Here is a 24,885-nt window from a genome sequence, read left to right as displayed (position 1 = left end):
CTGGCATTGTTTATAATAGTCAAAACCTAAATGTCCACCAGCAGGCGGGTGTACATCCTGCCATGTCCCAAAGATGGAATAATATGCACCCATTAGAAGAATTTCATGATCTGGGGAAATCATTGTATTGTATAGTAAGTGAAAAAAGCAGGTTATAAACTGGTAGGTTACAAACCTATCACCAATATGTAAACTGTGCATAGAAAAAATTTTTAAATTTGGGAAAAACCACACCAGAATGATTTCAGGGGTTTTCTTTTGGTAGTGGGACCCTGGGTGCCTTTCTCGTTTCTTTTTTTAACATAACGAGGTGCTCTACTGTGAACATATATGACTTTTATAATCAGAGAAAACAACACCCCCTAATTCTCTCACTCTTTCCACTGCTCTTTCATGGGAAATTCACTCAACACCTGCTTTGTTCAGTCAACCCACATCCGCCTTCAGATCCTCATCCCAAGCTTCACCCTCAGAATCTGGGCAGGCGCTCCCTCCAGGAGGCCTCTCCTGGTCGCCAGGAGGAAGGAAGGCTGGCTCATCCCCACCTGTCCCAACACACGGCTCCCACATCTCTCCCTGCTCACCTTGTCCAAGAAAACTCCAGCCTCTCTGCTGATGCTTGACCTCGAGAGACTGCTTCCTGCTGCAGCCCAGCAGCCAGGGCAGTGGCCCTGCGTCTGCACCTGGTCGCTGAGTCCAGACTCCTGGAAGGAAGCTGAAGAGCAGAGGCCATTGGTCTCACTGTCGTTGGATGATGAGGAAGGCGGTGATGACTTTTCTGTCTGCATGTCCTGATTTGCCATGGGAAAGACTTCCCCCGGCCATTTAAAAACCATCCAAACTGTCTTTAAACAGCTGAAGAAGTGATCAAAGGTGTTTTCACTTAATCTGGACAAGCAACCTTCTCAATAGAGTCAGCCCACTGCTCGGTAGCTTTGGGAGGAAACGAGTACAAACCAGTAATGCGGATGGAGCTTGAATGCACTTGGATTTTTTGTGAGTTGATTTGTCCACGTATACATCCAGCTTATTCCTGAGATGGAATCAAATTAGAGAAACCCTTGAGGGAAAAATTAGTGGGTCAAACATCTGAGGGCTTACCACATACCTGACACATCTTAGAGCGCTTGTGAAAAGCTGTGGCTTTATCAAAGGAATAAACAAATCCAGGGTGATTTTTCCTGCAGAACTTCCTGGACATGCACTACACCCACATGAAGCATAACAAGGAAGGCTCTGAGGATAAGACGGATGGTCTCGGCTTCAAGAAAGGCGCATGCGTCTTAGCTCCTGTGGCCTTTTGAGCTAATTGCCCTGGCCTGTGTCTGAAATACGACAGAATTCAGGATCAAGGCAAATTGGACGTCCTGGCATTGATCTTTGGTGTGTCTGAAACCAAGAAGAAAAGATGTGGTGTGCCAGGCTTCCTCATTGGTCTGGTATTTTACCTGTCTTCCTAAACAAGGAAAACAAACCACGGAATACTTTTCTTCCCCGCAGAACTGCGTCCTTTTTCATGACTAGGTCTGGGTATTGTTTGGCAATGGGAATTCAGTAGAATAGCGGTGGGGAAGCATTTTTTAAATACCACCCTCTTCTCAAACGTTTAAAGTAAAATAATGAATAGGTGAGTGACTGTCCCATTTGTCAACTCTTTTCCATTCTTGCCACCCAAATGCAGGCCTCCATCACATGTTTCTTAGGCCACCATGGTTGACATTTCTTTCCAATCCATCTTATCAAGGCTGGAAGTACTGAGGTCTCCAGAGGAGAAGAGTAGATGTTCTTCATTCTGCCATCCACGGAGTTTGGGTTTTTGTTTAATGGGATCTATGAGCTGAGCATGAAATGGAAATGCTGGGATGGTAGAGGAGTTTTTGAGGAACCAACAGGGGAAGAAAGAGAGGAGAGATGAGGGACAGCTGGGAGAGGAACACTTGTTGGGAATTTGGGGATGGTGTTCCATGTGAACTGTCTTCCTTGTCTTCCCAGGAGATCCTCAGTAAAATATCCTGTTATTTTTTTCTTTTTTTAAATATCCATCCCTTTTTGGTACATTATGGAGTTGGATTTCTTTGTTGGTGGAATTCATTCGTTCAACAAATAGTTAATTTGTTGGTAGAGGCTGCATCTACCAGGCAGTGTTCTAGAGAATAAAGTAGTGAATAAAACCTACCCAACACAGGACAACTTGGATGAAAACAAACAACTTGGATAGCACTTCCCTGGTGGTCCAGTGGTTAAGAATCTGCCTTCCAATGCAGGGGATGGGGGTTCGATCCCTGGTCGGGGAGCTAAGACCCCACATGCCACGGGGCAACTAAGATCACGTGCTCTGGAGCCTGCGCGCCACAACTAGAGAAAAGCCCGGGAGCCGCAACTAAGACCCGACGCAGCCAAATAAATAAAAAGGAGAGCAAAACAACAACGACAACTTGGATGAATCTCCAAGGAATTCTGCTGACGGGACCCCCTTTCCTGTAGGGCTCTGGCACGCCCCGCCACCCTGGTTCTCAGCATCAGGCAAGACAGGACTCAATCCTGGATTCCAGCCCCTCCATACCCTCCTGCAGTGGGGGACGCCCACACCAGTCTGCTGTCCCACTGGGTGTACAATGAGGCACCTGGCGGACTATGAACCGTCTAGCTCTGCCCCTCTGTTTTACTGCCTTAGAAGATCTTCAGAGGTAAGAAGCCATGTAAAATTAAAATAAGGTCTGAAAAGGCTTTAAAGTTTTATTATTTTATACTATGCCCTGCCTTGCATGGAATGACCACAAAGTACACGCCTTCTGGGCCACGTAGTCTACTAACAGCACAGGGTTGAGAAAGCTAGAACTCACGATGTGGTCCACGGGGAAGAAAGGAGGGAGGGAAGGGAAAGAAAGCTGGGGAGGGAGGAGCAAAGATAAATATTTCTGTGTCTCTTCTCCAGTGGGTCAGTGGCTGCCCATTCTAGGAGCAATGATTATGTGCCTTAATACAATTGATGATTCATGGTCACGGTCTTTATACTAAAGGAAAGGGGCTTTTAGAAGTACTAGAGCTAATCAGTAAATATTTGATCAACTTTCCAACAAGGTTCTAATGGCCAAAATGAAATGAAAGAAAAGATACTGATAAAAGCTCTATTTCCGTAACTTTGTCTCAAAGCAACCATGGAAAGAATAAGTGCAAAATAAAATGAAGGGCCCCCCTGCCCCCCACCCAGGGAGGGACCACCCTTGAGTCTGGTGGAGCCATTCTCCAGGGCCCAGGCCCCCACCCTGTCAGGTCCTTGGGGCCACACGGCGCTCAGCAGCCCTGTCCCGCTCCTCTCGGGAAGGGGCCTGCTTCCCTGCATCCCAGTCGGCACCTGGGATGAACAGCCCGTGGAGATCCAGGTGCATCTCTACATCAACGGAGGCACGAGCCAATTCTGTAAACGTCTTGGCATCCAGAACCAGCAGAAAAGGCAGCTTCTGGGGATCGGTAGAGACAATGGCTGATAAGATAATCCCTTTGGGGAAACAAAAAGAGACACTTTGTAAAAGCGCAGCCTTGAACCTGGTCCAGCTGGGGGGATAGTTTCTCAGCTCTATCTCCCTGTCCTTTGAATGTAAGTTATCTAATCAAAACAGAAGGGAAGTGAATTTGGTATTCTGTGGGAGCAGAAGGGAAAGGCCAGGGAAATTGGAAAGCTTGGCTGAAGCAGTCCCCTCACCTTTCTGAGCCTCAGTCTCTGCATCTGTAGAGTGGGGATAATCCTCCCCACCCTCAGAGGGTTGCTGAGAGGCTCTTGCACGGTCAGTTATGAAAGCACTTTGTAAATCATTACATGCACTGAAGAATGGCTATTTTCCTACTATCTAGAAACTCCAGTTACAGAGAATCAGCTTTGACGCTGCACTTAGGCTAATATCCGTCACTCGGCTAAACCCGGACCAGTTGCACTCAAATGGCGTTTGAATGAGTCCAGTTCATCTCATGCACGTGCAGCTTTCCCCTCTGTAAAATGGGAATATTCTAAACACCCACTCTCAAGGGACAGAGGGCTAAATGAAATAGTGCACATAAACTTCCAGCGAAACTTGGTGATTCTTCCCAAGGCCTCCCGGCTTTCAGAGTGGCCGAGGGCAGCTGAGGTCAGATCAGCTTGAATTCGACCCTCCTCTGTATGCACTGGGCGTGTGACAGACCGTGGGTAAGACCTCACTCTCTGAGCCTCTCCTTTGGTGGAATGAAGACCAGGTTGCTCCCTGCCCACAAGAATTGTGCAGGACGCACTTGCCCAGCCCAGGGGGAGGCCAGCCTTAGCAGGAGGTGGCACCAACCATCCCCCACCTTGGAGGTGACAGTGACACGGGGTCCCTTACCTGGCGTGCCGTGCAGTGCAGGTCCATAGGAAGACCCAGGTAGAAAACCACTCCCTTCTCACCTGAGGGAAGCAGCTGGCAGGCTCAGCAGGGGGCAGCCTGCCCTTCCCCATAGGCGTGGGCAGCCCCACCCAGGCTTGTAGTACCCTCCTTAGCATCCCTAGGGGGTGGGCAGGGCATTTCTGGGGCAAAGGCAGAATCAAAGAGGGAAAGGACCATTTGGTCAGGTGGAAATCTGGACAAGAGAGGAGGGCCACAAGCATTTCTAGGTGCTCCACGGAAAACTTACATGCTTAGAGGAGTCACAAATTCAGACCCAGCCATTGCAATGGATTTTAAAACCAAGATTCTATACTCTGGGCAAGGGTAGGGCAGCTCCGTGGAAAGGAAGTGGGCTTTTGTGTCGCAAACAATTTAATCACCCCGGAAGGGAGGTCTGACCTTCTGCTCCTGGGAGATGACCTCTAAGCCTTTGGACTGACGGTCTGATGAGAGTGCCTTTGTTTACCTGGGGCCACTGAATATAACCCATCCTAGCAAAGTGATTTAGGGGGAGGCCTGGGCCACAGGTGTCAGCTCAACCTCCAGAGGGGCCGAAGACTGGAGGTCACCATGTCCGCATGACCACGCCCCACACGGGCTCCGACACAGGGCTTGGAGAGCTTCCCTGGTTGGCCACGCTCCGTGGACGTCGCTGGGGAAGTTGGCGTGGTCCTACCCCCCACAGGAGAGGACCAGCGGAAACCGCAAGCACAGGACTCTCCTGGATCCCGCCCCACTCGCCTTTTCTCTTTCAATCTGCACCCTTTCGCCGAGATAAACCATAACCATGAGTACAACAGATTTCGGTGTGTTCTGTGAGCTCTTCTCTTGAAACTGAGGGTGGTCTTGGGGATCCCCAAACTTGCAGCTGGTGTCAGAAGTGGGGGTGGGCTGGGGGACTCCCTCATCCCACAGCTTTGGACTCAGACACACCTGGGCTTCAAAGCATGACTCCACCAGCTGTGTGATGGGGGGTGGTCACTGCCCCCAAACGATGTCTCTGTTTGAGGGGTGATCACAGGTACAGTGCAGCAAGCGGGCTGCCCTTCCTGGAGCCTTACCGTGATCCTCGTCCTCGGCGCCTGGTGTGGGCACGAACACTGGCTCCGCCGGCCAGCAGTGCACCTCTCCCCACTTCAAGGATGACTTCGTGAGAATGTCGTATTTTATTATCTGCGCATCCAAAGGGGAGAAACATGGGGATGAGTGGTTGGAGAGCATGCTTATTCCCTGCGAACAGGAAGGCATCAAGGCCCCAGAGAGAGGGGAGTGGACTCTGGTGAACGTAGACCCCAAACGGCATCTGCCTCTGGTCAGTGTAACAGCAGAAAGAAAAGCCGCTTGCTTCCTCCTCTGACTTGAAGCAAAGGTCCTCCTGCCACTGCAGAGCTGACAGTACACACTGAATTCTTTCAGAAATAAAACCCCTGGATTTATCTGGTACTTGGCACTATATTGCTTTTTTTTTTTTTTTTTTGTGGTACGCAGGTCTGTCACTGCTGTGGCCCCTCTCGCCGCGGAGCACAGGCTCCGGACGCGCAGGCTCAGCGGCCATGGCTCACGGGCCCAGCCGCTCCGCGGCATGTGGGATCTTCCCGGAGCGGGACACGAACCCGTGTCCCCTGCATCAGCAAGCAGACTGCCAACCACTGCGCCATCAGGGAAGCCCATATATTGCAATTTTTATACACATTAGATAAACTATTCAATGCAAACCTTTAAAGTATAATATGATTCCTTTGTTGTTTTAAAAGTGTGAGTCCCTGGCCTTCTCTCAATCTCTAATAGGCCTCTTTCCCCTGAGGGTGTGGGATTAGAGGGGAGTGACTCGGGGTGTGCGTATGTGTGTGGGGGAACCTTAATTTTTTGCTTTGTACATTTCTGCACTGCTTGCATTAAAAAAATTTTTTTTACATTTTATTACTAAAAACTGAAGCTACTAAGGAAAACTGATGTCTGTACAGCACTCAGCATGGTCCCTGGGAAACAGCAAGTGTTCAAACAAATAGCAGTTTAAAAAACAAAATATGAATCGCTATGCTGTACACCTGAAACTAACACGATATTGTAAATCAACTATACTTCAATTTAAAAATAAGTTAAAAGGGACTTTCCAGGTGGCGCAGTGGATAGGACTCTGCACCCCCAAGGCAGAGGGCCTGGGTTCGATCCCTGGTCAGGGAACTAGATCCCACATGCATGCTGCAACTAAGAGTTCGCATGCCACAACTAAGAAGCCTGTGAGATGCAACTAAGGAGCCCACCTGCCGCAACTAAGACCCAGTGCAACCAAATAAATAAATAATTAATTTAAAAAAATAAGTTAATAAAAAAAAACGTAAATCGTCCTAGTTTCAGCTCTACCCCCTCTGCTTGAGACAGTGAGTTCCTTGAGGGCAGGAACTGGGATCTTCCTGTTCACTTCCTTTTCCTCGGTGCCTACCACATTGTAGCACATAGCTGGTGCTCAATAAACATGCATCCAAAAAAGAAATCAATGGATAAACTCCAGACACCACATCCTTCTTGAGCGACAGCCCATAAGGTGCAATTCCTTCCCCTGGATGGTCCATCGTTGCTTCCAGTGTATTTTGTCCCAAGCTGACGTCACTTTCTGACTTACCCCCCCCCCAAGGGGACCTCGGTTCTGACCTCCCTGAGAACCTGGGAACTCAGCTTTGCAGACAGACACGATGGTTATAGGCTGCCATCTCCCAAGGACTAGTACCTTGGTTGGGATGGGGCTCCACTGGACTTCAGCAGCAAAGACATAACGGTATCGCTTCCCGTTGTGAGCGTAATTGATCCGAGGCAGCTCTAAGCCTAGAGAGAAATGGCACAGCTGACAAAGCCCCCTTCACCGAGAGCTGGGACCACGGGTCTTTTGTGGTATCCAGGCTGGGCATCCTTTTCACAAAAACGGTTCCCAAGCCAGGATCCCTGAACTTGATTCAGGCCCTAGATTGGATCAAGGGTGATCACAGGGCAGGAGGAAGGAACTTCTGATAACTACCCCAGCTCCATTAGAAGCTCCATTAAGAGCAAGGTAAGATAGACCTGGGTTTCTAAGTGTATAAACATCTTTAATTATCCAAGATAAAAATCAAAGAAAATTGCATGATTAAAATCAGAAGCTACTGCAATTTTTTAAAACTCTTTTTAAAAAAAGTGTGTGCGTGCACATGTGTGGGTGTGAATAGAAACTTCTGAAACTGTGGAAGGAGCATCAGTGGGGAATATTTAAATAAATCTGGTGAAATCATATAATAACATTATACAAAAGTAACATTTACAAAGAATTTTAATAACATGGGGAAATGTCCACATCATAAGATTAAATGTAAAAGGCTGCTTATGGGATTATCTCCACTGTGTTATAAATGAAGAGAAAAAGTTTGGAAGCATTGCTGGGGTGATAACTTCCTCATGGTGGTTTATAGTTTGTACTGTCCATTCTAAGTTTTTCATTGTGTGAAATTTTCATTATACCTATTACTTTTGTAATCCAAAAAGCCTTAAAAATGTGTCCATGTCCATGCATATATATTTATATACGCTTGTGTCAAATTGAATTTCTAAGTCTGAATATTGAAATGAAAGTCCATCTTATGAAATATTGCAGCGAGTTGGAGCCAACTGCTGGTGAAAATATAATGTCCAAGAAAAGAAGAAGCAGAGATGGAAACATCTGCCACATAAAAGCCTCCTGAAGAGGACCCAGGGCCTAACTGGTTATCGGGCTCAGTGGGGAGGGAAGTGGGGTGCAGCAGTAAAAAGGGAAGATGTCTGATCCCACAGTCGGGTAATCATGAAATTCCCAAGGTCAAGATGAACGTGAGGACGAGGGACCACCCACACACTCAACTCAGAAAAAAGATGCCCACTGTTGGTCCCAGAGTCGGTCTGAGACTCCCTGTGATGCTCTTGGGTCCCTCGAACCTGGTCTGGAGCCCCCCTGTCCTCCACTCTGTAAATGACCAGCTATACGCCCATGGTTAAGTAAAATGTGATTCATGCCTGTGAATTCTGTCCGGCTATTAAAGCCACGCTCTTGAAGAATCTTGGGGATGTGGGGAAATTCCCAGGCTATGTTCATTAAGTGGAAGAAGCCATTTCAGAACATTCTGGATGGTATGGTATGCATTTTGTATAACCGTAAATGCAGAGGTTAAGGGTTTTTCGAGTCAGTGAAGCCTGGGTTCAGATGCTGGCTCTGCTGCCCAACTTCAGGCAAGTTATCGAATTATTCTCAGCTCTGCTGTCCTTGGTTCTAAAGCATGAACAGTACATGGCAGCCCCTGACTCTTAGAGGTGTTCTAATCACGGCTGCTTTTAGCTGGACCCTCACTGCGGGCCAGGCCCTCAGCTAAGCCCCTTACATGCATGGACTCACCTAACGTGATAAGAACAGGATGAGACTGGGGAGGAAAGGACAGGAAGTTGGGGAGCCCCTAGAAGAGGGCCTGGCATGCGCCAAGCAACGCCTACGTGATGGAAAGACTGCGTGGATGTTTCCAAACGGCCGTCACAGGTGGAGGGATTATGAAGGATTTGTCTACGGTCATGCTTTTCAGCGCTGCCCAAGGTTGCTACGATAAACAAGAATTCCCTTCCCAGAAATAAAACGACCGTAGTGTTTTACTCCTCCATCTGCCCATGTGAGTGACAGGTGAGCAGAGATGGAAGTTGATGCCTTAAGAATAGGGACGAACATGTCTATATTCACTTCCAAAGACTCTGAGGGGCTGGGGCACCACACAGAACCCATTATGGGATCCATGGGATGCCATGTGTAGACGGGGTTCTTAGTGGGCAAATCTGAGGTCGTCCTAGCAGAGTCCCCAGGACTGTCCTTCCAGACGCCTGGCCCTGGCGTGGGGCAGCGACATGGGGAGCCGGGCTCCCAGCCTAGAGCCCCGCCCGCCGCTCCCCAGCCCTGTCCTGGGCAGGCCTGTTCATTCCACACTGCAGTACTGAGCACACCCTGCTCTAAGCCAGACTTCTGTCACGTGCCGGTGACAGCACTGAGCACACAAACACGGTCCCCACCCCATGGGCTTCTATGCTAGGGCAGTGGTTCTCAATCAGGTTGGAGGCCAGGGACGCTTATCTACATCCTCCAATGCCCAGGGCAGCCCTCTCCGCAAAGAACGACCCGGCCCCGGTATCAGCAGTGCCCACATTGGGACGCCCTGCTCTGGTGGGTGCTTCTCTCTGGGGGGGTTTATGCTCTGGGTGTAGCTCAGGCTTTCTGAGGCCCAATTTTCTCCTCTGGCAAATGGGGCTGATAGCACCGATTCTGCAGGGTGTTCTGAGCGTGCACAGGTAGAAATCTGCATGTGCCATGCCTTTCAGTAAGTTGGCGTTCAATACACAGCAGCATTTGATACAGAGAACAAACTAGTGGCTACCAGTTGAGGAGGGCGATATAGGGGTGGGGAAGAGGGAAGTACGAACTATTGGGTGTAAGACAGGCTCAAGGATGTATTGTACAACACAGAGAATACAACCAATACTTTGTAATAACTGTAAATGGAAAGTAACCTTAAAAAACTGCATTAAAAATTTAAATTCAAAAAAATAAAATAAACTTTTAAAAAGAAAGCAAAAAAAAAAAAAAAAAAAGCACGGAAGCATTTGAAAGCCTAGCCGTGAAAGTCCCTGGGTCCAACGACCACCCGAGTACCTCCCTGGGAGGGGTATGAAGATACATGAAAGAGAAGTGTCCCCAGATGCCTTCCCCTGGGCGTCCCAACAGCCTTCCTCTCAGTCCCTCGTCCTCGCACATCTCCTCTGCATCAGAAAGAGGTATCATGTAAAGAGGACATTCAGCCCCTCCCTAAACACAGGAGAGAGGATGCACTTTACCTTCATAAAGCAACTCCGGCTGGCAGTAGACTTGGTCCTCTTTTTCCTTCAGGGTTCTTGCTGTTGTAGATGACAGTTTGATTAAATTGGAGCCCGCCTCTGCGTTCTGAAAGAATCGGTTTTCCAGAAAAATAAAAACTTGGTATCCAGAACAAATATTTGTTTTACTGTGCACATGTTAAAAAATGCTTTAGTGTCTGTCACCTTGTTCCGGCCTCACATTAACCACCGGAAGCAGCTATTATACGATTGGTATTTTCAGTTAAAAATGAGAACTGTGGGCTGGAAGTAACTCCCCAAAGAGGGCAAAGCTGGTGGGTGGTAGAAGGGGGGCCCTAAAAACCCTGGATCTTATCTTCTACTCTGGGGTGCCTGATCCCTCACAGGTGAATTAATGTACTTATAAGTTCTCGCTTTTTAAATACTGGATGATTCACCTGTAAAAGGCTGCATCAGTCATTCAAAAGGTGTTTATAAAGAGTTCATAATAACGTGTGAAATGCTCATGATAGAATACTGAGTGAAAAAAGCAGCAGAGTAAACTGCATACACAGTCTGAGCTCAACCATGTTAAACAAAGAAAAAGAAAAAGAAATTACATTGAAAACAGCCTGGGAGAAATACCAAATAGTAACAATATAGCATGTGGTGGGATTATGGAGACTTTCATTTCTTTTTCTAGGCTTTTCTAGATTTTCAGTATTTTCTCCTATGAAAATGTACCCCTGTTGAAAAGAAAACAAACATGCAATAAAAATTACTTGGGAGAAAAATATCTATCAAGGACATCTCTTGGTCTCAAGTGACAATCAGACTTTGTTCAGTACTTTACCATCATCGTTGTAACCCAGGAGAGAGACTGAACACAATTAATTAAATATCTATTGAGCATCTACTACTCCCTGTGTCCCCACATACTCTCTACGGGACCTTGAACAACTTATTTGGTATCTCTGAAGTTCAGTTTCCCCATCTGTATAATGAGGTATAGCACAAGCGTCGTATAAATAGTATGTGCGTCTCCGAGTTATTATGCAGGTTAAATAAAATAATCCATGCAGTTGGTTTATAAGAGGGCCTGGTTAGCGGTAAATGCTAGATAAATGTTAACTGCTATTGATAACATAATTGTATTATTATTAGCATTATTTTTACTACTACTACTACTGCCACTACCCCTGGGGGTGGGTTCAGGTTAGCTGCTGGGGGAGAAGGGGTAACAAGACTGCAAATCCCTGCATTCATGGAGTTACGGGAGGAGAAGTATGGTCATGTCTGACTTCTCATTTAAACTTTTCTCTACTTTCCAAACTTTCCAAAATAAGCTTTTATAATGAAAACAAACCTATTTGAACAACAGCAGCTTTTTGCTGAGAAGGTGGGAAATTTACTGCATCCTAGAAGCTGAACTGTAGGGCCCCTCTGAGATTTGTTCAGGGCGATCCCAATTAACAGAAGAGGAAACTGAGGCCCAGGGAAGGAAAGTGACTTGCCCAAGGTCACACAGAGGGGAGCAGAGGCTGGGCCCAGAGCTTCGCACTGAGATTCTTCTGCTCAGAAGCCAAAGCACTACAGGCAGCAGGCAAAGCAAAGCCCCTGAGGCTGGCCTGTTCCCATCCCATAGTTCTCGGCTCAAACATCCCTTTCCCTGACAAGTTAGTCTGCAGTGTCTCCAAGGCATGTGTCCCAAGCTGTAAATATCTCCTTTATGGACCTGCTTCCTTCTTTCATGCTGTCTTCCCTGTGCAGACAGTGATCAGATTTTATTCAGTGCATGGCACATAGTCAGCTCACAGGAAGTAACTGCTGAAGGAATGAGCAAATGCATGACTCAATGAGCTTTTCCTTCAACTCTTAAGGGGCAGAACATGTGCTTTGCAGGTGGTTGTAAAAATCAAACGAAGGGCGTGAAAAGGTCGTCTAGCGCCTAGCACATCGGGTGACTTGGAAGCAGAGGCTCTGTTTGCCTTCATCTGTATGTGCAGCCCCACATGTGAGAGGCCCTGCCCTGTGCCTTGCTAGTCAAGAGGCAGCCACAGGCCTCTTGTGCATGTCCCGGGCTTGATTCTCAGGGAGTCAGTCCGCAGAGACATTTTCTAGCTGCAGCATGAAACTGGTCAGACTGGTTGAGGCATAAACTGTGAATTTTTCCACACACAGCAGTAACGAACATGACTTGGCAGCCTTCTATGGCCAATGTGCTCAACTTTGGGAAGAAATCACTTTCCAGCCAGAATTCAACGAAATCCTGCAGTCTGGCTTTGAAATTCCTCAACTCGAGGGAACTCCCGTGAGAAGCAGTAATCTCAATAATCCCGCAAAGCACTGGCTTTGGAGTTTGGCAGCCTTGGGTGTGCAGTATGACTGTAGAGCTTTCTACGTGAACTTGAGCCTGCTTCCTCGTTTGTATAAAGGGGGGCAATCCGTAACTTTTGGACGGGTGGTGAGTACAAGCGAAGGTCCCTTTGACCTGCGTCTGGGGATTGTGGTTAGGATTAAATTAAATAATGGTTATGAAAGCACCTGATCCAGGGCCAGACCATCGTAGTCAGTGATTTGGAGCCAGACAGACATGCATTCCAATCCCAACTCAGACCCTCTGGATGATTCTGCCATGTTGGGCAAGTTACTGTCTCTCTCACCTACAGTCATGGGGATGATAAATAACCCCAAGGACTGTCATACAGATTCGGTGAGAAGCATGTGGAGCATTTCACAGGGCCCAAAACGTTCAGGACCCAGGATGAGAGCAGAGGCCCACCAAACCTATGTCCACATATAGCAAATTGTTAAGTAAAATACCGTTCTCTCCCGCCTTCCTTTATGCACAGAGCTTCAGAATGTTGTGGAACTGTGCTGTCTGATATGGCAACCACCACCAGCCATGCGTAGCTATTTAAATTTAAATTTAATGAAATTTAAAATTCCCTTTCTCGGCTGCACTGGCCACATTTCAGTAGCCTAGATACCTGGCTGCTACTGCTTGGACAGAGAATATTCCTTCATTGCAGCAGGTTCTAGTGCCCAGTGCTGGTCTGGAAGGATGCATGTGAATTCAGAATCCCAGGACTCCTTGGCATTCTGAGCTAGAAGCAGGTGGCAGAGTGAAGGCTGGCCTCTGGGCCCAGGCTTCCCACCTCCTTTTCTTGCCACTGCGTGGAAGCCCCAGCCAGCCCTGGCCTCCCTGGTGGGTCTGAGGGCTGCATCCAGCAGCACAGCCTGCCCTTAGGAGGACAGAGGCAGCTGCTGCAGGCTGGCTTGGGTCATTTGTGCAGGGAATTCAGGGATCCCAGGCCACAGTTGGGGTCGGAAGGGTGCCCCTCTGGGTGGGCACCCTGTGGCCCTGTGAATTCCTCACCCAGTGAAGAAGGGACACTGATGGAGAAAGGCCAGAGCAGGGGGCCCCTCTGGCCTGGGTCTAAGAGCAGAAAAGGCATCTGACACAGGGCCACGCACAGAGTGAGCTCTTGAGAAATGGTGCCTTCTCTTATTATTGGGTCTTCATTTTTGCATTTGAAAACAAGACAAAAACCGAATCTACTGAGCCAGGAGTTGGAACCATCCCTTCTAGCTCCAAGATGCCAGCCCCGCCCCTCCCTGGAGCCCTGCAGGATGAGGGCAGGGTGGCTGGCAGGGACTGTTGGCACTGCCCATGCCCCTTGGGGTCCAGCCCCGCCTTAAACAACCCCCGCACAACCCCTACACAAACAGGCAGAGGGTGTCAGTGGGCCCCTCCTTCCTTTGACCCCAGCTGGCCCAAACGCCGGAGAAGGTGGGGCAGCTGGGAGGCCCCAGACTTTTGAACACACTTCAGTATAGCCCATTCTATGTGGAAGGTACTTTCCACTTGGGAAATGTTCCAAGCGCTAAAGGAAGACCTTGTGCCCTTTTAGAGACCTTGCTTCACCTTTTTCATTCATTCATCGTTCATTCATTTATTTAAAATATCTAAGGGCTTAATGAGAACCCTCTGAGTACCAGACCCTGTGATGGGCTCAGAGGATAAACTGCTGACAAGACCAAGAGTCCCAGCCCTCTGGGAGCTTTAACAGGAAGCTCATTACACCTGCCATCAATGTGAGCGAAGAGCTGCAGGTGCCATTAGAATATACAAACCCGCTGAGGGAGTCAGGATGCCAGACCTGAAGGATGAGAAGGGAGTAGAATCCCCTGGAGCTTGTGCCTTCACTGGGCTGGTCTCAGAACCCCCAGGTAAGTTCAACCTGCAGCCGGGACAGGAGCAGAGGTCTCACGGGAAGAGGACAGGGTTGCAGGCAGAGGGACAGCGACGTGCAAAGGCCCCAGACTGAAGGGCATTTGAGAAAGGACAGCATCCCCTAAGGCCCTTCCCTAATATGCTTTTGGACGGGATGGAATCAGAGCCGCCGGATCTGGACACATAGGCCATGTCTGTAGCTCAAATTTCCCCTTTCAACACGCAGGTGGGGTGACTTGAAAGTGAAGCAAGGAGACATTTTTAAGGGACAATAAACAGCAAATTAAAAAGCGTGGCCGGAGCTACCCTTCCCAGCACTCGCTCTTCTTTGCAGACGGCTCACGCAGTGCCTTTTTAAAATACACGTGCTAAACTTCTTAGCTTGGTTCCAAGGAAGCAAATCATTTCTAGAGCTTGATAAGAGGTTATAAAATCCTGCAGTGTGTGGGCAGCGGAAGGGAGTGTTTCCTCTCTGTGTATCAGCCGCAGGCTGAGGCCTCCACAAGGTGGGGGTGGGGTGGGAGGTGTGGTGGAGGTGCGCAGGCCTCAGGATTTGCCACCTGTGTGCTTTGTGACACCCCCATTGCATCCTGGAGCCAGGAGACACCCCAAGCGCTGCACTATGGAACTTCCCAGAGTGACGGGCACAGAGGCCAGCGGCTCAGATGATGATTTTGTGGGACACGGCCGTTCATTCAATAGCCCTGAATCACATGGGGAGAAAGTTAATCCCTTTTTCTCTTCCAATCTTTCCGTTGGGTCAAGGCGAGAGTCTCAGTTAAGTGCCACTATGTCTTTGACACCTAATACTTTTCCAACGTTCTCTTTAAGGAAGAGATCAGGTCTTGGCAAGAGCATCAGCATCAGGCTAGAGCTCAGGACCTCTGCTTTATTACCAGCCCTTCACGCTCATCTGCTCTTCCATCTGCAGCGCGCAATGGCAGCGCGCAATGCTGCCTTTCCACTGGGTCGTCATGGGTTTCCTTCCAAATGAGTTAAGGGAAGAGTGAGTTGATTTAAATGAAAACATGATTTTGTAAATGTTAATAGAGGTGATAGGAAATACAGTGAAAATCATGACAGAGATACACAAATGACTGCAGCTGGGGAAATGCTGGAGCGAGGAGAAAGGACCCAACTCTGGAGTTGGACAAAGCTGGGTTCAGATGCGGGTCTTCCGCCCACTGGTTGGGAGGTGCCTGAACTCCTGCATGGAGGAGCCTGGAGGGTGAGAGAAGCCTCCCTGGGCATGGAGGAGTGTCTTCTGTTCCCTAGGCCTGCAGGGCCCTGAGAGAGGTCAGGGTGACCCTCTGGGACTCTTTCCAGGAGTTAGGCCTGCTCGGGAGATCCGCAGAGTTATACCCCTTACCAGCTGCAAGGAAGGGTTTAGAGCCAACCTTGGCTCTGCCACCGGGCTGTGTGACCTTGGGCACATTCCTTAACCTCTCCGTAAAATGAGGCTAACCTGAGGATCTCTCCCATAGATTGTTTTGATCATTAAGTTAGGTAAGGAAAATACAATGCTTAGCAAAGTACCTGGCACATAGAGTGCATTGAGTAAGGATGAGCCATCAAAACTGAATTGAATTGAATTTGGATTCATTTAAATTAATTAAGTCATGAAGTCAGGAAGTTCTGGAGCCAGAAGCCTCTGTAGCCTTTAAAACCAAACCCAGAGCCCTGGCAGCATCAGCCTAATTAAGGATAGCGTCTGGCCCAGGGGTCATTTTTAATGTAAGAACAGGACTGTTCAACATCAGGGAGACGGGTAAGCAACTGGTGATGAATCCCCACCACGGACTGTCAGGCCAATATTTAAAATGATGTCATAGAAGAATATTTAACGTCATGGAGAGATGTCTACATACACAAGTAGGTGGAAATAGTATGTATAGCAGTAGACTAAATAGTAGGTACATATTCAGCCATGAAAAAAAATGAGGCCCTGATACGTGCTACAACACTGCTGAACTGTGAAAACGTGCTTCGTGAAAGAGGCCAGCCACGAAAGACTACATATTGTATGATTTCATTTATATGAGATATCTAGAATAGGCAAATACACAGAGATAGAAAGTACATTAGTGGTTACCTGGGGCTGGGGGGGGATGGAGGGCTTGGGGGGTGGGGAGCTGATGGTTAAAGGGTACAAGGTGTCTTTTGGGGAAATGAAAATGTTTTAAAATTGCTTGTGCTGATGGTTGTACATTCAACTCTGTGAATATGCTAAAAACCATTGAATTGAACACTTTGTTTTGTTTTTTTTAAGATTTTTTTTTAATGTTGACCATTTTTAAAGTCTTTATTTAGCTTGTTACAATGTTGCTTCTGTTTTATGTTTTGGTTTTTTGGCCGGCAGGGCATGTGGGACCTTAGCTCCCTGACCGGGGATTGAACTCTCACCCCCTGCATTGGAAGGCGAAGTCTTAACCACTGGACGGCCACAACTAACTGAAGCCCGCTCGCCCAGAGCCCATGCTCTGCAACAAGAGAAGCCACCGAAATGAGAAGCCCGTGCACCGCAATGAAGAGTAGCCCCGCTCGCCGCAACTAGAGAAAGCCCGGGCGCAGCAACGAAGACCCAACATAGCCAAAAAAAAAAAAAAAGAAAAGAACAGCTCATTTTGAATTTCAATATTAACGAAATTAGAGCCAAAGTCACTTCCTGAGTGGGCTCACATCTCCCAGGACTCAAGCCATTACCTTGTCCATGTGGAGGGGCACTGCAAACCTCTTGAGGGCTGGGACGGAGGTGAGCCTGGAGTTCTCCTCGAAGTTCTTGTTCAGGTTGGCCAAGTAGAAGAGCTGGTAAAGGCTGCTGTCCTCGTAGGCAATGACGTCGAACAGAAGGCAACCGTCCTCTTCGTAGGCATTGACGTGATGAAACACCACCATGGGGTCCGTGTAAAATTTGGTCAGCACGGGCTTCCTCGTCCTTTGGTCAATGATGTGAATGTAAGTCTGAAAGGAGATGCACATCAGTGGTCAGCTCTTCCTCTGCAGGCCCAACACAGCGGCATCAGGCAGGGGACAAGACCCAGCCCTGCCATCCACTTGCTTGTGACCCTGAAGCATTCCCTCCCCTTTATGAGCCTCTCTGTACCACCTCCAGACACACGCAGAAGTGCTGAGGGAGGAGGGAAGCTTTGCTGCCAGGGCCCCTTCCTCACCAGGAGGACAGTACCCAGGGAGATACAGGATCTGAGAGTGTACCGTCTCCCCAGCCTTCACTTGACTGTGATCCAGGTGGGCAGCGACAGGCCAGCTCCCAGGCCAAGCCAGGTTGGGGAGAAACAGTCAGGTCCAGCCCTCTAGGGCTCCTCAGGCCCCATTGGTGGCCAGCGCCCCTAAAGCCCCTCCTGGGTCCCCTCTCCTGACCTTTGCCCGCTGCAGGTGTGGTTTTCCCAGTAACCCGGCAGCCCTGGAGGGCTGCGGTGCTGAGTGACCGGTCTAGTCAGGGAGCCTACGTGAGTATCGGCTCATTAGGCATCCTCAGGCACCTCTGGGTGTCACAGGCAGTATCACTCTGGGTGTCAAGTAGCCATATCTGCAGCCCCAGTTGCCTAATCCAAGGAAGAAGGGGTATTTTCTTTCGTTTGGCAGCTCTGGCCTAACCATCCTCCTTCTGAAAGGAGGGAGGGGCTGCTCCAGGCTGCCATTTCCCCACCTCCTCTGGCTCATTGCTTCTTTCTCTCCTTTCCCAGAATCAGGCTTTGAAGTTAAGTGGGGGAGGGGCGAGGAGTAGTGTACAGAGGAGGAGGGCATTGGGAGGGAGGGTGGGTTTGGGGAGGTGAACACAGGCGTGGTTATTGTAGGCTTTCTTCCTCATAAACCCAATCCCAGGGCCAGCCGCAGGGACTTCTTGGAAATTTCTCCAAATGCATTCCAAAGCCCTTCCCAGGGCTCTGTGCCCCGTCCTTGGGGGCTCTGTCTTCTCACTGTGGGACTCCCCAGGGCCAGAGGTCCCCAGGGGCTGCAGACTGGAGGCCTAGGGGGCCCCGACACTCCTGCTGGCGGGACGCTCGTGGTCCTGCGGAGCAAACCCACTTCTGCAGGCTCCCTGCTGGCCCCCTTGCCCAGCTCATTCAGTCCACAAACATTCATATGAGGGCCGAAGACACATCAGGCACTTTCGGGGGAACTGGAGAGATAAAATAAAACCACCCGCCCACCTTCATGGAGCGTATAATTCAGTGGGGGTGAGGCCAAGGTCAGTGATCAATATATACAACACGTCAAGGATGACAGATGAGCATGACTGAGAAAATGGAGTGGGGGATGGAGAAAGCCTGTCGGGGGCTGGGGGTTCTGTGATAGACAGGCGGACCTCAGGGACGGGGGAGCGTAGAGCGAGACCGGGATTGATCAAGGGAGGAAGCCATCTGGGGAAAACCATTCCAGGTGGCGGGGACACAAAATCAAAGGCCCTGAGGCAGGAACGTGTTTGGCAGTTTTGAGGTGTAGGTGGCGACCACGTGAGCAGGAAGCCAGCGGTTGGGATGAGGGCATGTGGGCGTTTATGGGCTGGTGAGTGAAGCCTTTGGATCCTATTCTGAGGAAGACGGGAAATCACCAGAAGGTTCTGAGCAGAGGAGGGATCTCGCCTAACCCCTTTGTTCCCTCGAGGACCTCACTCTCCTCCTTGAGAATACAGGCATCATAGAGGCGGCAGTCACACACGGGACACATATTTGCATGGGAACATGAAGATGCACGTGCTGCACAGAAAGAGGAGTAGAAGGGTGTCGGATGGATGGTGGTGACTCCCTCTGGAGGGGGCTGGACGGGGAGGTGGGAGGAAGGGGACTTGATCTGTTGCTTTCTACGCTTGCGTGCTATTTGAATAGATGACACGGAGAATTACTTGATTATTTTTCACAAGTAACAAGAGCAAATAAATACTTACATACACCTATACACGAATAATGTATTCATACCCACATGTATACACACATGCAGACATCACATATACAGGACACGTACATGACAGGCACACAGATATTCTGAGCACTCCACTCAGGTGTACCTAAACTGAAGACGTTTCTGTTACACCATCCGGTGGGACGCCCTATCATCATGATGTCTAAATAATCTGTGACATCCCCTCCCCGCCCCCCAGCAGGGATGCTGAAAGGGCCTTGTCAATGGGTGGCAGAGGCTGGAGGAGGCCAGGCGCCGCTCAGGGCTGACGAGCAGTCCCTTTGCTGCTGGGCGAGTAGGGGCTGCCTTGGATGCTGAGGCTGCCTCGCCCAAGGTCCCACGCTCTTCTGCGGATGGTCTGCTCTACTGACTTATGGACGTCGGGGCATAAAGGCCCAGCCCCTTGCCCTAACTGGGGACCACTGTGAAGGACCATCCCAGCTGCAGAACTCGCTGGAAGGTCGGCTCATGCCTCTGGGGAGACTGCGTGGCAGCTGAGGGCCTCCCTCCTGAAGCCACCGCTGCCTGCTGATCTCCATCTTGCTCTCGCCATCCTCGTGCTGCGGGGTCGCCGGCCCTGCCTTACCTTGTCCTCCCTGTGGAAAGCCAGGCAGGAAGCCCAGCTCGCTCCCCGGAGGTAGGCAGTTGCCATCTTGAGGATATCCATCTTGAAAGGCTGCTCGAGGAAAACGATGTAGCTTTCGGTGACTCCGAAGCTGTGGTAATAGCTCGGGGAGAGGAGCGAGAGCGAGGCGATGGAGCAGAACCCCTCCATGTGTTTCAGGGGGCTCAGCCCCTTCTTCCTGCCCCCTAGAGAGAAGCCAGCCTCAGGGGCAGCACAGGGCCTGGCGGCCCCCGACGGGGCCACCGTCTCCTGCAGCGCGGCCTCTCAAACCCACCCGGCCACTGAGAAGAACCTTTGAATGAGAGGCGACAGCAAACGGGGTGAAGGGGCTGCTGCCTGGCTGATGTAGGGACAGGGCCCTTCCCCCGTGAGATCTGGTCTGGCATCCAAAACCACTGCATCCCCAGGCTCTGGGCCTCTGGACCGCGGGGCCTCTGGGCCAGGCGTGTGCAACTCCAACACAGGGCTAACCCAGCCTCCACCTGTTTTCTACGTAGAGGTTTATCTGGACCGTGGCCCCTGCAGGGCCCACGGCTGCTTTGCTTTCGAGATTCAGAGTTGAGCACACGCAACGGAGACCATACAGGCAGCAAAGCCTCAAATACTTATTTTGTGGACGTTTACAGAAAACATTTGCCAACCCCTGCTCTGGAGCAATGTTCCTCACTTTCACGTGCACGCGGATCATCTGGGCGTCATGACAAAATGTGGAGTGTGACTCAGCCTGTGGGGTGGGGCCCGAGGCCCTGCATTTCCGTCAAGCTCCCAGGCAGTGGGCTAGCTTCCCAAGGTTAGGCTTTGATGTGTTACTGAGAACCATCATTTGACGTGTACTTCACGGGGTTTCTATGAATTTCTTTTGGCATTGCCCGTTCTGAAACACCTGGGAATGAGACTAAGTGTCTATGGTAATGTGACAGATTGTGACAGTCAAGGTAGGCTGTACGATTCCCATTTTACAGGTGGGAAACTAGGGCTTGGTGGGACGCTCCATCATTACAGCCAGAGGCACAGGGTTAAGCCGGAAAGACACAGGCTCCTTAGCCTGGCTGCCTACTCTGTTATTAGAGGGAAGGGAGAGACCAAGGGAAATCCTGCAGGAGTCCAAGTACCTTGCTCAGCATCCACCACGAAGGTGCTCAGAACTATTCTGTTTTCTTTTTCCTCTGCAAGGATGAGTCACCCGCTGGCCAAAAGGCCTCCCAACCCAGGCCTGGGGCTGGGTTATAATGAGTTACATGCAAGCGTCGCCACCTTTCTTGTGGCCACCTGTGCACACTGTAAACAGCTGGCTGGTGGGAGGGATGCTCTGGGTTGTGGGGCAGTTCTTTTCTTCACCAAACCAATGGAACACAAAGCAAACTGAAAGGAAAGGCACCCGGGCCTGGGAGGCAGGACACAGGTGTGAATCCCAGCAAAGCTGCCAGCCTGGACCAGGTGTGCAGAGGGTACCTCCTGTGAGCCGTGCGCATGTCACCTGATGCCCCTGGGACTCGCAGTGCTCTGTAATATGAGGTGGCAAACTCAAATGGCTAGACCACCCCCAGGTCTGCATTCTAGGATCCCAAGCCAGACCCTATATCCCTTTATTGGCTTAATTAATGGCAGTTCCATTTAACAAGAGCATTGTACCTTCTGACCTCCGGGGCTCCCATCTGCCAGCAGAGCCTGGAATCTGCTGGGGGGGGGGGCGGGGGGGTCTCTACGGGACTGTGAGGGAGGGGAGCCAGCAGGGATCACAGATGGAAACCAGCCTTCCTAAACCAGAAGGTCTAGCCAAGCACCCTCATAGTTCTGTCTCCTGAGCCTGCGCAGCCACTCTTGGAGGCCTGGTCTCCTGGGTGTGGCTCCCAAGAGAGTCCTGGACAAATAAGGGCTAGGAGCCCCGCCCTCCTCCCCCTCAGGAACATAATCGGTCTGGGCTCCACGCCGGGTTCCCGCCCCTAAATGGAGAAGGTCCAGGAGGCCAGCAGAACAGGGTGGGGATCTGGAGTGAGTGCCAGCAGGGCTGAGCTCCCTGAACAACCCTGGGAGCCTGGCTTCAGGCGCTGGGATGAAAGAGGACAGCACAGCCCTGACATACAGAGGTTTGTCAGAAAACTAAAAAAAAATGAATGAAAGAAAGGAAGGATGGCTGGATGGCTGCATGATGGCTGGATGATGAATAGATTAATGGATGGATTGATAGGTAGATGATTAATGAATAATGGATAAATTAATGAATTAATGAACAGGAACCTAAAGAAAAGGAGGTTGGAATAGCAAAGGGATTCACTTCTTCCAAAAGGAAGCCTAGCATTATTTCTTTTCTCCTAAAGGAGAAAAGTGAGTTCACGGTCCTCTGAATCATCTGTGCGGGTAAGTGTCAGATTGAGTGCTGTGTTATCAACCAAAATCAGAACTCTTCCGAAAGAGCCACCCTTGGTGTCTGTACTCCATTACAGCCTCAGAATGACCCACCTGATACTGTGGCAGGGATCTTAAAGATCACATATTTTGTCTTCCCCTTGTCCACGATGGACATACCAATGTTGAGAACATTTCCAGCGTCATCATAATGAGGATGTGATGTTGCCAGATTTACAGCCACATGTTTACGATAGTCAACCTGCAAAACATGACAGCCACCTGGTTTTTGAAAGGGGAAAGGGTGAAATCCTATGAAAAGCTGACTGACTCCAGGTTCAGAGAGATGATGGTTATTTTTGCACATCTCCTGATCTGAAAATAAGGCAGACATCACCTTTAAAGGAGATGTTTCCTCTTGCAACCTGATGTAACCTCGAGGGGGCCTCCCACAGCTAATAGGCTGCAGGGGACTTGGTGAGCTACATGTGTTTTCTCTGACAGCTTTTCCTACCCTGCCACCTGGCCTTGCCGGCAGAGAGGCAGCCTTAGGGCTAATCTTGGCCACTTCTTTGGTGAAGCTATTTAAATTCTCCCCTTTTGCATCCCACAGAGGCATAAATCTCCAGGCCTCTCTCATAGGGTTATTCTGGGAACAGAAAGGTTACAAAAACATTTGGTCAAAGGGAAAAGAGACTAAGGAGCTCAATAATGATCCCGACTCCTAACAGGCCACAACCATACAGCAATGGGGTGGCCCGGGAGCCAACTGCCTGCCCTTCTTCCCCCAGAATAGCACAACCTCCTCCAGCCAAAAGTCAGGCGATACCTCGTTCTCTCCTAGTAATTCCTCTCTGCAGCTCTGTGGAAAGCGTACATCAGTTGGACCTACGCCGCCTAGCCTAAAAGGAGCTGGACGTAATTTCACAGCTAAGGAAAGCACTCCTTCCAAGGGATCGTTAAATTGTATTGCAAAGACATCCAGGCTTTGAACTGCCAGCTGGAGAAAACTGAAAGTGGGTCTATTGATCTTCACGAAAATGTAGACTTGATTCTACCCAGGAAAGGTATCTGCTTGGGCACTGATTTTTGCACCCTTGCTCTGTGCCTAATGCCTCCCTCTTCAGGTCAATACAAGGCAGGGCTGCTGGGAGTCCTGGGTGGCCCAGTATAGTCATTCATTCAAATTTCCATTGAGGTGCCACTCAGTGTCAAGGAGTATGGATGCTGTTAGGGGTTGAATTGTATCTTCCAAAAAGATATGTTGAAGTCCTAACCCCTGGTGCCTAAATTTGGAAATAGGGTCTTTGTAGATGTAATCAAGTTAAAAAGAGGTCATTCTGGATTAGGGTGGGCCTTCACACAATAATTTGTAGCTTTGCAAGAGATTGGATTACAACAATTATTCGTTGTTCCTATAAACCAAGGAACAACCACCAGAAGCTGGAAGAGGCAGAGAAGGATCCTCCCCTAGAAACTTCAGAGAGAGAATGGCTCTGCCGATACCTTGATTTCAGACTTCCAGCCTCCAGAACTGTGATAGGATACATTTCTGTTGTCTTAAGCCACCTAAGATACATTTCTGTTGTATTCCTTTGTTATGGGAGTCCTAGGAATGAATACAGACACAAAGATGACAGGACACAGTCCTGCTGTAAGGAAGCTTAGAATCTAGTGCTAAGTGCTGAGCTGGGAGAGCCCAAGACCCAAGGGCATCAGAGGAGGGCTCCTCTGTGAGTTCCTGCAGGCTCCTGGCCTCCTGCAGGGGGTCCCTTTCTTGAGTCAAGAACTGAGGCTGGCTGTAGATTTACTGATACCTTCTCCAGGGTTTCCAGGGTCTGGGGATTGATTTTCCTGATGTAATTGGTCTCTGTGGTTGCATAAAAGTCTTCTCCACACTTCATGATGTTGATCAGACAGTTGTCTGTGAAATCAGTGATGGTGTGGGACAGGTAGGAGAAAGCTCTGGGGAGGAAGCAAGTCAACGGGGTCAATGGCTGTGTCCACCCAGCTGGAAAGTTCTACTCGAGATGGTTTTAATTTTCCCACCACTTAAAACACTCTACTTCAACTAAGGGAGAAAAAGTACTGGGTCCTAATGGGTTCCTTGAGGAATCCTGAGGACTCAGAGATCAAGTTACCCAAAAATACCACCACATTCAATCAGCTAAGGAGGGAGTCAGCTGAGACAACAAGGCTGCCCACTGAGCCCTCCTGGGCTCCCCAAATCCAAAAGTCTCCTGCACCAGAGCCATCAAGATCTGGTGGATTGTTCTGAAGTATTTTAAGAAGCTCTACAGAAATCATATTCATACCCATAACAGCTCCCCAAAGACTAGCAAACCAGCTAAGCTGCTTTGCGCAGGAATGTGAGCCCACCCTGGTTATCCAACTTTGTCCAGGATATTAGATTTTTGAAAAAGAAGAGTAAACTAATTATGAGTTAAGAACTGATCACTTGATTAGAAGGCAAACTCAAAGCAGGAAGTCCTGACCCCGTGTACTGGTTAGTG

General features: G+C 49.5%; 1 protein-coding gene across 2 annotated transcripts in view; it reads right to left on the bottom strand.

The window, feature by feature from the left end:
* Positions 1-3,130: 3,130 nt before the first annotated feature.
* BCO1 (beta-carotene oxygenase 1) overlaps positions 3,131-24,885 on the bottom strand; it is a 36,601-nt gene continuing 14,846 nt past the window's right edge. Inside the window, exons 4-11 of one of the 2 annotated variants that reach the window (XM_060289844.1) lie at positions 24,190-24,337; positions 22,487-22,634; positions 19,988-20,211; positions 17,185-17,442; positions 10,266-10,371; positions 7,126-7,220; positions 5,459-5,570; positions 3,131-3,499 (exon numbers count right to left, since the gene is read on the bottom strand). In XM_060289844.1, coding sequence (XP_060145827.1) covers positions 3,270-3,499; positions 5,459-5,570; positions 7,126-7,220; positions 10,266-10,371; positions 17,185-17,442; positions 19,988-20,211; positions 22,487-22,634; positions 24,190-24,337 — 1,321 coding nt within the window. In that variant the 3' untranslated portion in view covers positions 3,131-3,269. The remainder of the gene's footprint in view (positions 3,500-5,458; positions 5,571-7,125; positions 7,221-10,265; positions 10,372-17,184; positions 17,443-19,987; positions 20,212-22,486; positions 22,635-24,189; positions 24,338-24,885) is intronic. The other variant, XM_060289845.1, reaches the window with a different exon arrangement.

The sequence above is a fragment of the Globicephala melas genome, chromosome 19 (genome assembly GCF_963455315.2).
Source record: "Globicephala melas chromosome 19, mGloMel1.2, whole genome shotgun sequence".
NCBI classification, from domain to species: domain Eukaryota; kingdom Metazoa; phylum Chordata; class Mammalia; order Artiodactyla; family Delphinidae; genus Globicephala; species Globicephala melas.
The sequence above is the reverse complement of the archived record's forward strand: the minus strand, read 5'-3'. Positions and strand labels throughout refer to the sequence as shown.